The sequence below is a fragment of the Malania oleifera genome, chromosome 10 (genome assembly GCF_029873635.1).
Source record: "Malania oleifera isolate guangnan ecotype guangnan chromosome 10, ASM2987363v1, whole genome shotgun sequence".
In the NCBI taxonomy this organism is placed as follows: domain Eukaryota; kingdom Viridiplantae; phylum Streptophyta; class Magnoliopsida; order Santalales; family Ximeniaceae; genus Malania; species Malania oleifera.
Window position 1 is genome coordinate 45,238,969 of NC_080426.1, and position 10,782 is coordinate 45,249,750.

The 10,782-nt window shown below is 40.9% G+C and overlaps 1 protein-coding gene across 2 annotated transcripts; it reads right to left on the minus strand.

The window, feature by feature from the left end:
- Window positions 1–6,938: 6,938 nt before the first annotated feature.
- On the minus strand, window positions 6,939–10,577 carry LOC131166859 (cytochrome P450 86A8-like). Of its 2 annotated transcripts, none has more exons than XM_058125468.1 (2): window positions 10,456–10,577; window positions 6,939–9,503 (listed from the first exon to the last, which is right to left on the minus strand). In XM_058125468.1, exons 1-2 carry the CDS (start codon window positions 10,543–10,545, stop codon window positions 7,734–7,736), a joined length of 1,860 nt encoding a protein of 619 aa, XP_057981451.1. In that variant the 5' UTR covers window positions 10,546–10,577; the 3' UTR covers window positions 6,939–7,733. The 2 variants fall into 2 exon arrangements, with proteins under 2 accessions (XP_057981451.1, XP_057981452.1); XM_058125469.1 differs by lacking the exon at window positions 10,456–10,577 and adding an exon at window positions 9,593–10,420.
- Between the last annotated feature and the right edge of the window lie 205 nt (window positions 10,578–10,782).

Below are 10,782 nucleotides of genomic sequence, written 5' to 3' on the forward strand. Positions count from 1 at the left end.
CCAGATTTGATAAACAATACTGATTATGTTATGTGTGATATATGTAGAATAAGAAATACTCATGTTGCCACACACTAGTATTAGTTTATTTCCCTTACTGAGAGGTGTCTCACCCCTATATTTCATTAACTTTTCAGGAGCCTAGATAAGAGAGCGGGAAAAGCCCCACTAATATAGTGTGGATTATCAGCTCTTTTTGGAAGGGTAAGTTTTTGGTAGGGACAGTTGGGTTTTTGTGGGAATTGTCCCTAGATTCCATTTTTGGAATGTATATACGGAGAGATAGTGATTGTAGTACTCTGGTATGTTGTATTGCACATTATGATGAGATGTATATGATTTTATACTTTCTGCTGCGTAGGCTTCTGCTATATGTTCTGATGTATCCTTGGTACCCACGGGTTCAGGTAGATTGTGACCTGCTAAGTTGGAATGTGAGATGTGTGATGTTGATTTTTATTAAAAAAAAAAAAATGAAATAAGCAGGTCATGACATAGATGGTGTCCTGTCCATGCAATGTCGACGGTAACCCGGTGACAAGGTCCATCGAAATATGTTCCCACTTCCATTCGGGAATGTGAAGTGGTTGCAACGTTCTCGCCAGTCTTTGATGCTCAGCTTTCACCTGCTGGTATGTCAAACACTACTTTACAAACTTAGCAATTTCTTTCTTTATATTACTCCACCATAAAGTCTCCTTATGCATCTTAGTACTTGCAGGATGCACTATATAAAAGGATCGGTGTGCTTCCTCTAGGATAGTTTTCTTAATCTTTATATCAGGAGATACACACAACCTGATGCGAAACCTCAAAACTCCATCATCTGAAATATTAAACTCTGCTCCTTAACCATTCTGCACTTTATCCATAATCTTCACTAATTTTGCATCTTTCATTTAGGCAACTTTAATTCTTTCCCGTAGGGTGGGCTAAATTACCAGATTAGCAATGAGTGTCTGGTGATTTCCCTCTACTAGCTCCACACCAAGTCTCTTTAAATCCATCCTGATCGGATGCTGAGTCACCATTGGTAATACTGATGAACCCATAGATTTTCGGCTCAAAGCATCAGCTACTACATTAGTTTTACCTGGGTGGTAGCTAATAGAGCAATTATAATCTTTAATCAGCTCCAACCATCTCCTCTGTATCATGTTTAATTCTTTTTGTGTGAAAAAATACTTCAGATTTTTATGGTTAGTAAAGATCTCAAACCTACCCCTATATAAATAATGCATCCAAATCTTCAATGCATAAATGAATGCTACTAACTCCAGATCATGGGTAGGGTAATTCTTTTCATACTCTTTGAGCTGTCGTGAAGCATATGCTACAACTCTCCTCTGCTGCATTAGAACACAGCCCAGTCTTTTATGTGACGCATTACTGTAAATTACAAAACCTTCTTTTCCTGAAGGAATCATCAGAACCAATGTAGTGATGAGTCACTGCTTCAACTCCTGAAAACTCTGTTCACATTCATTTGTCCATTCAAATCTTGCATTCTTCCTGGTTAATCTGGTTAAAGGGTCTGACAATTTAGAGAATCCTTCTACAAATCGGCGATAGTATCCTACCAGTCCCAAGAAGCTTCTGATCTCCTACACATTTTTCAGTTGTGTCCAGTCCACTATCACCTCAATCTTGCTTGGATCTACATATATGCTACCCTTGGATATCTCATGTCTGAGGAAAGTAACTTGCTTCAACCAGGACTCACACTTCTTAAACTTAGTGTACAACCTCTTTTCCCTCAGCACCTATAAAACTATCCTCAAATGTTCCTCATGCTCCTCAGAGTTCTTTGAATACACCAGAATATCATCTATAAATACTACAACAAGCTGATCCAGGTCGTGATGGAAGACCCTGTTCATCAGGTCCATAAACATAGCAGGAGCGTTGGTCAGTCCAAACGGCATAATCAAGAATTCAGAATGGCCATACTGATTTCTAAATGTTGTATTTGGAACATCCTCTGCCTTAACCTTCACTTGATGGTACCTGGATCGTAAATCAATATTTGAGAAAGTCTGTGTCCCCTGAAACTGGTCAAATAAATCATCAATGCAGGGAAGCGAGTATTTATTCTTGATAGTCACTTTATTAATTTCTCTGTAGTCGATGTACATTATCATCGACCCATTTTTCTTTTTCACAAACAATATCAGCACTCCCTAGGGTGACACACTGGGTCTGATAAATCTTTTATCTAATAATTCATGTAGCGGTTCCTTCAACTCTTTTAATTTCGTTGGTGCCATTCTATATGACACTTTAGAAATCGGCATTATACCCGGAGACAAGTCGATAGTAAACTCTACCTCTCGATTAGGAGGCAATCCTAGCAAATCCTCCAAAAAAACATTAGGATAGTCTCTCACTGTGGGGATATCCTCTAACCTCAACTCCCCTTCGGATGTTTCCTTTACATAGGCCAAGTATCCCTTACATCCCTCCAATAACAACCTTCTTACCTATAAGGCTGATAATATTTGCAGTAGGGTGCGCACACATGTCCCCACAAATCTGTACTCTTGCTCTCCTAGAGGTCTAAATATTACTTCTCTCTTATGGCAGTCAATACTGGCATAGTGGGTAGTTAGCTAGTCCATCCCCAGAATTATCTCAGAACCATGCATATCTAAGACTACCAAATTAGCTGGTAAGGACCTCCCTTGAATACAGTTTGGATAGTTTTTGAATACCTTTGTACACAATACTATGGTCCCGATCAGCGTAGTCACTGATAAGCTGACATCTAATGGCTGAGTTTCAATCCCACAAACTTAATAAACTCTCGATCTATAAAGGAGTGAGTTACCCCTGAATCAAATAAGACAATAGTTTTATATGACAAAATTGAAACAATACCTATCACTATGTTTCCTGCCGCCTCAGCGTATCCTAGTGTCAGAGCGTAGACCCATGCTGGGGCGGTATTCCTCTGCTGACCGTGTCGGGGTGCTTGATGATCTCCTTGGTACGGTCTAGGAGTAGGCACATTGCCTAATGGTGCACGAAAGTCTTATGCTATATGTCCGAGTCGACCACATCAATAATAGATCACCTTCTGACCTAACAGTCTCCTGGATGACTCCTTTGCAACCTAGGACAAGGAGGGTACAATGGTCTGCCTTGTACAACTCAGTCTCCCATCCCCTATCTTTGACCTCCTCTATCACCATGCCTCCTCCAAGGGCCCCAACTAGTACCTTCTTGAAACTCGGGAGGCGTGGGCCTCTTCCTATGGCTCTGTGTTAAGGCACCTCTCTGTAGGCTGGACTCAATAGCTGTAGCTTTATCTACCAGCTTTGAGAAACAATTTATGGGCAGGTTTTTTCAGGGCTAAATATTAGAGAAATAATCATTGATTAATAAGGAAGGGGAGACCAAATGACTCTCGGTTCTGGAGATTTATGATGGCCACCATTCCAGAAGTTATGGATAATGTTAAAATTTTGGTTAGAGGTGGGAACTCTTCTTTTTGGTTCGATAGGTGGCTGACATCAGGCCCGTTATATATTAGCACTGAGGATATTTCGAACAAGAAGCTGTGTATTAAGGATTGCTGGCTGAATAACAACTGAAACTCTAATTTATTACTGGAATTGGTTAGTGCTGATAGAACAATGGAAAATTTGCATAATGTGTCGGCTGGTAAAAGTTGGCAGGATATATTCATTTGGAAGCCTGCCTCTAACAGTAATTTCTCTACAAAAATGGTATGGGAGGCAGTGAGGAGCAGAAGTGATAATTTTGTGTGGAATGATTGGTTTTAGCATTCTTTATTTCCCAAAAGAATTTCAATGTGTTTATGGGAAGCGTGGTTCAGATGCTTGACAGTAGATGATAGAATTTAGGTCAAAGGAATTTCGATGGCTTCGACATGTGATTGCTGTGTGTAGATAATTCAGGAAAATATTGATCATATTGTTTCTTTAGGCAAGGTAGTTTTAGAGGTTTGGCGTCGGGCTAGTGTGGTATTGGGGATTCCTTTCCAGCGGTTCCCCCTGGAAAAGCATAATTGCAAATTGGTTCCACTATGTTAAAAAATTGTCTATTAAAGGTATTTTAATCGGGTTGATTCTGTATTTGATTACATGGTGCCTCTGTAATTGAAGATGCAAAGTAAGAATGGAAGGAGTATATTAAAGTGCAGATCAGATGTGGAGAAGTATTCAATATTAGGTTAGTTCTATAGATGAGAGCACTAATTCTTTTTAAAAATTGAAGATGTCGGACATTACGATTTTGAAGGAGTTTCAAATTAAGCATCAGAGAGTTTGTGCCAGGCTTGGAAAAATTATTTCGTGGGTTAAACCTCTAGTAGGGTGGATAAAATTTAATTGTGATGAAAGTTGTAGGGGCAATCTGGGTACTTCAGGAGGTGAAGAAATTATTCAAAATTGTCATGGCATGGTGAAAGCGGCTTTTTCAAACTATTTTGGTAATAGTACGAACAATAGTGCAGAATTAAAAGCAATATTGGAAGGAATTCGTTTGTGCAAACGACTTCATTATTTTAATGTGATTATTGAAAGTGACTCGCGAATTGTTAGTGATTGGTTACGGGAAGGTAGATGTACCTTGTGGTATCTTTGAGATTTTTTAGAGGAGCTTGTGGCGGAATTAGAAGAAGTGAATTTCATGGTGATCCATTAATATAGGGAAAACAATAGTGCGACTGATTTTTTCACTAGAGAAGAAGAAATGAGAAATAGTATCATCTATAAAGAGTAACATCTTTTACCATGTTCTTTGAAAGGTATACTTCAGTGGGATATGTTGGGTCTCACTTCCTTTCGTCATTAGTTCAACTCTCGAATTTTGTTTGGTGGATTTAGGTTTATTTAAAGTTTTTTATTTTATCTAAGTTTGTTTAGATTCGTTTCTTATTCAGCATTGTTTGGTTTTCTTATCCTAGTTTGGTTGGTTATTGGTGTTATTTTTTAGAAGATTTTAATTTCATTATCTGTAATCTCACAAATGCTTATTTTGTAACCACATTATGGTCCTGCCAAAAGTGAGGGTACATATTAATAAAGATTTTTAATTTTGTAAAAAAAAAAAAAAAAAAAGTGTAGTAAGAGCCTCCTTTGCACACTTACTATTTTCTTCCTTGTACAAATTTTACTCTTTGTGGTAACAACTAGTAGTTACTTTCTTGTAATAGACTAATACTCAAATTCTTTGAATCAATCATGGACTTGGGCAGATTGGTTTTATGGATGAATAGGGCCAATATTAACTGCCCACCACCACACGTTATTATTTATTTTGCTGTCTTCTTAAAAGAATGAAGCATGAGTTGACAGAAGCATTTATAGGGAAAGGAAAATGAAATAAAGGATGCTCCTGACCTGCCAAAGCACAAAAGAGAGCTGGCTGGTGGGTCAACTGCTTTGCTCCCTTTCACTTTTTAGCTCATCCAACTCATCCTCAAAGGACTGAAATGTGACCTTGTCATACCAATTTCATAATTGTGTACATCTGAGCTTAAAAAAATGAAAGTGACATTCCAATCCCTGCAGCTCACAAACTTGTGCTTCCCCGTCGTTTCCAAGAGCAGTTCCTCGAGCCACTTTTTTCAGGGTTAGAAGGCACTTTTTCAGGGTTCCATTTGGAAATCAGAAATATTATATTTTATATATATGTATACACATAAATTTTATTTTTTCATGCTTAATTATAAAAAAATTAAAAAAATACACCGAGTCAATGAATAAGAGACGTCTGTAATAGAAGATAGTTATATAGCCCTTGTTGTGCAATTAAACTTGTAATCGATTCAAAAATGTTTATAATAGTAGTACTCAAAGGACCCATTTGATAAATTAAATATTGAATATTAAATAGTGTTCTAACTTGAGAAAAGAATCATTAAATATTGAAAATTTTAAGTTGCCGGTAAATTTAAACATACCAATGAACAATTTTTTTGAGAAAAGAAATATAAAAATTAAAAATTACATTTAAGAAAAGAAAATTATCCAAATTACACAGAAAAATGTACAAGCAACAAAAAAAATTGTGTGCATTCAACATTCAGAAAAAACTCTTGTCTGCAACAAATGAAAATAAAAACATCTACAATCAATTTCAATTGAGTAAAAAAAAAAAAAAAAAAAGTCCCATCTCTTTAGTTTGCATCAAATCTGAGGTGTGAGTTAATATATAGATCATTTGCCAGTGGTGATGGAAGGCATAGATGGTGAGAATGTTGGGAATGCTGGTATTGTAGATATTGAGTTCCTTAATTTGTCCATGGTGGGGGTGACCCAGGGAGGAAGTGGTGAAAGGCAACGGTGGGAGAGGATATATAGCTGGAGGAGCTAGCTAGCTAGCTAGGTGGTGATGGTGGGAGGAAGCGGTGGCAGCATGGTTATGGGGAGGATAATGGGCTTGCAAAGGATTGAGAGAGGTAGGCATGGCCCTTTGACCAAATAAATGAAGGGGTAAGAGAGTGCGCGCAAAGATACAAATAAATAAAGTCAAATCTCTTATTTTGTAACATATTCAGTGAATTGGTCTATTAATAGAAGACCAGCATACCTCTTATTTCAAACAAAGAAAGGGAATTACTTATTTTGTAACTCATTCAATGATTCATTGGTGTATCAGGTCACTCTATATATATATATATATATATATATATATATATATATATGTACTTGTGTGTGTGTGTTTTAAGAAAGTCATAGATCCTAACTACAAGTAATTTTTTTGAAGCCTTTTTTTCTTCTTTTATGGAATTAGTATCATTCTTTAAAAAAAAAAAAAGAACATAATTCTATGCAATCCTTTGGAAAAAAAGTCTAAATTCTAAGTGATATGTAGTATATATGATGCCATGCATTAAGTTCAAAAAACGAACAAGAAGCACAAAATTGATGGAAGTAGAAACAACAAACACACATGCACACAAATTCATATGCATAAATAGTGAGCTTTTTATATGATCATTATTGTGAATGTGAGCACTTACAATTTATTCAAAGCAAAATAAAATACAAACTGAAAGATGGAGAGATCAGCTGGAATTAATAACATAGGAGTTTTATGTAGGGTTTCCTAATTCCAAAGCATATATGTATATATGAATATGCAAGGGCAAGAAGGTTTCGACATTTATCAATCTTCACCCCAAGCACAGGGGATATACATGCCATCTATTCCACCAGATAGCTCTATAGCTGGCTAGCAAGCTTCCTTCCTTCACCCCCAACCCCACACAAAGTAATACTGATACAATAAACCTCTCTCTCTCTCTCTCTCTCTCTCTACCACCCCCCCCATTTTCCTCTGCCCCCATTTCCTCTGCCCAGTTATTTACTCTCTCTGTCTTAAATAATGAAAATTTAAAGTGAATCCCCCACATCCCCATACATACATATATATGGTGCGTTTAACTTCCCCTCCCTAAAATTAAAATTTGACTTTTTAGCAAGCGCATACATAAAAATAAAAAATAAAATAAAATTAAAATTTAAAAAACATACCCAACTCACAAATTTAAAATTCCCCTATATAACTTTAAATTTTTGTATAAATTTTAATTTTAAAATAAATAAACTCACCCCTTCCCATGAATTCCATCGGTTCGCTTTTATGCGCGCGCATATGCAGATCCATCAATTTGAATATATATATATATATATATATATAGATAGCAGCATGCACCATTTAATGTATATACCAACAAAGCCCACTGCAACCACCAACCGCCCTTATGCAACCCCAACCACCATTTCTACCCCAATACCGCCGTCACTGACGCCGTTGCAATTGCCATTGCATTTGATGCTCACAGCCTCCACCTGCTTCCCATGCATTAACTCATCATCTCTCTCCTTTCTCATACCAGCCACTATTCCATTTAGGTCTCTGTGCTGCAAGTTCACCTTTAGCCCGTACTTCATGAACAGTGTCAGCGACATCTTCTGCTCGACCCTGTGTCCCGGCGCCACCGCCAGTCGGTGCCTGAGCAACACCGCCGCCGCTATGGACTTCATCTGCAGATAAGCCAAGTCCCTCCCCAAACACATCCTGGGCCCCGCGTTAAACGACACGAACTTGAACGGGTCGTGAGCGATGAATCGCCGTCCGTTCGCCGAGAACCACCGCTCCGGCCGGAACTCCAGGCAGTCCTCCCCCCACGTCGACTTCATCCTCCCCGTCGAGTATATCGAATAGGTCACCGACGACCCAGCCGGGACGAACGTCCCGTCCGGCAACACGTCGTCGGCGACCACGTGCTTCGAGTCCTCCGGCACCGACGGGTATAGCCGCAGGGTTTCGGAGAGCGCGGCTTTCAGGTACATCAGACGGTCAACCTCGTCGAACGCCAACGGCTCGTCAACCCACTTCGCCGGGTCTTCGCCACGTGTCTCCATGAGAACGGTGCAGATTTCACTTACGATTTTCTCTTCCACCGGCGGGTTTTGAAGGACTAGCCAGAAGAACCAGCTCAACGCAACCGATGACGTGTCGCGTCCAGCTAGGATAAAGTTGAGTGCCACGTGTTGGAGAAAGGAGTCCGAGTAGGACTCTTTTTTCTTCATGAACCGGGACAGCAAGTCGTCATGGGTGGGCCCGTCTTTCTGCTGACTAAGCAACTCGACCTTGCGCGCGTTAATTACACCCGATAAATACTCGTCGATGTGAGTTAAGCTTCGGCTCAAGCTGACTTCCAGGCCGAGCCGGAGCCATTTCTTGAGCTTCCAAATGATCTCGGGCAGGATGAACCGCTGGAGCGAGGCCTCGGTGGCCCGGTCGAAGGACGAAGCGAAGCCGTTTTCCGGGTTCCCCGGCGCTAGGGTCTGTGGGTCCTTTCCGAAAGCCAAACCGCATATGTTGTCGAAGGTGATCCGGAGCATGAGGTCCTGGAGGTCGACCGGCTCGGTTCGGAGCTGAGCCGCTTTGAGAATCGGGCAGAGGCGGTTCTTGATGGCTCGATTCACCCAACGGGCCATGGCTTGGCGGAGGGTGCGGGTGGTGAATTCCAGTGCGGCGGTCTTACGCTGGAAGAGCCAGGTGTCGCCGTCGGAGTTGAAGATGCCTTCGCCGAGGAGTTCGTGGAAGACGGCCTGCCACGTGGGACCTTTAGGATAGTTGTCGAAGCGGGTCTTGAGTATGTGCTCGAGGTTCTTGGGGTCGCACGTGACGGTGACGAGGCCCTGCTTTCTGGCGAGGAAGGGGACGGCGCAGATGCAGGTCTGGTACGTGCCGCCGCACGCGCGGAGGTTCTCGGCGATCCACTCATGCATGCGGTCGCAGTTCTCAATGAGGCCGGGGAGGCTGCCCAATAGGGGCCAGACGCGTGGACCCCTCAGGGACCGCGAGATGAAGGTGAACCAGAGGAGATATGCGGTGATTGCACCGAGCAACAGGAGAGCCGTGGATATATCCATGTGTATGTATATATGTGTGTTGTGCTGCACCCTGGCGAAAGTATGAGGTTTTTCCGGGAAAATTTTCTTTCCCGAGAAACCAATTTCCTGCAAGAAAAAATTTAAAGTACCTTAATTAGGAATGGGTGCAGGAGCAGAATCAGTAGATGAAGAAGAGGTGGAGATGGATGACCCACCCCCCAGGTGGTTGTCTGTTTTATGCTGCTGAAGGATATGGATCAAGAGAATTGGATGATGAGCATTGCAGCTTTGAAGCTAGTTTTCCTGTTTTGGGTTTGTGCAGGAGAGTCGTACGGGCGGCAAGCTAGGTTGTGAAATGGAAGAGGAAGCGGTCGAAGCAGGGAGAGAGAGAGAGAGGAGGAGGAGGAGGATAGGAGTGAGGGAAAAAAAGAGGGATAAAGGGGAGGAGCTAGGGAGGGTGATCAGAGAAGTGTACGTACGATGGGAGTAATCAAGAAGTATATAAAGAGGGGGATTTATAGGCGGATCTGATAAATATTAAGGTCAAGTATGCCAGTCTGTTCAATTCCTTTCACAGAACCACTCATCGCCATCTCTCTCTCTCTCTCTCTCTCTCTCTCTCTCTCTCTCTCTCTCTCTCTCTCCGTGTGATAACAAATATGTTGGGTTCTAGCTTGCTAGCTTTCTAACAATGCATTTAATTAAGCAGCACCCCCATTAATGCCCGCAGAGGCCGTTGAAATTTTACCTCGAACCGGAAAACTCTTCAACCCCTCTACCTCATTTCTCAAACCCAGACCACCCCTCTCCCCCCCCCAACCTCCTCTCTCTCTCTCTCTCCCCAAACCTAATTCTGCAGGAAAAGGAGGTCGCCTTTAATTCCCAGCATTCAATGAAAAGAAGTAAATGAAATTAGTTGAGAAACTGGCTAAGAGAGAGAGAAGAAATGTATAGAAAGAAAAATTTAGCTAGGATGAGGAAAGGTGACAGAGATTAATGTTTGGATCCTGGCACTTCTTTGAGTTAGCTAGGTATAGCTTTAACTAGATATAGCAATGAGGTCATTGTGGATACTTACGCCAGGCTTCATATCGCAGGACCATTTCAATGATCTCTCTTGTATGTATATATATGTTAAAATGGAAAATGGGTTTATCATGTGTGGCATGCATGTAGCTGGTTAGAGTTGGGTGAGCCACCCCCCATCCCCCCCTCCACACCCACAATTTAATTATATGAATACATAGTAGATGTTAATTGTGTATTACTTACGTTAACTTATGTAATTGGAACAAACTAATTTTCAATATACCATTTCTTCTCCGTCCAAAACTCCATGCATCACCCACAGACACAGTTGATGGAGCACAGACAAAGGAAATGCACATGGTCCTTCTTCACATGC

Bases quoted from the DNA above. Each gene is read 5' to 3' on its own strand.
- LOC131166859 (XM_058125468.1), bottom strand. From the start codon at position 10,545: ATGCCACACATGATAAACCCATTTTCCATTTTAACATATATATACATA. The intron at 9,504-10,455 runs GTAAGTATCCAC...TTTTTCTTGCAG, and splicing joins CCTGCGATATGAAGCCTGGC to GAAATTGGTTTCTCGGGAAA.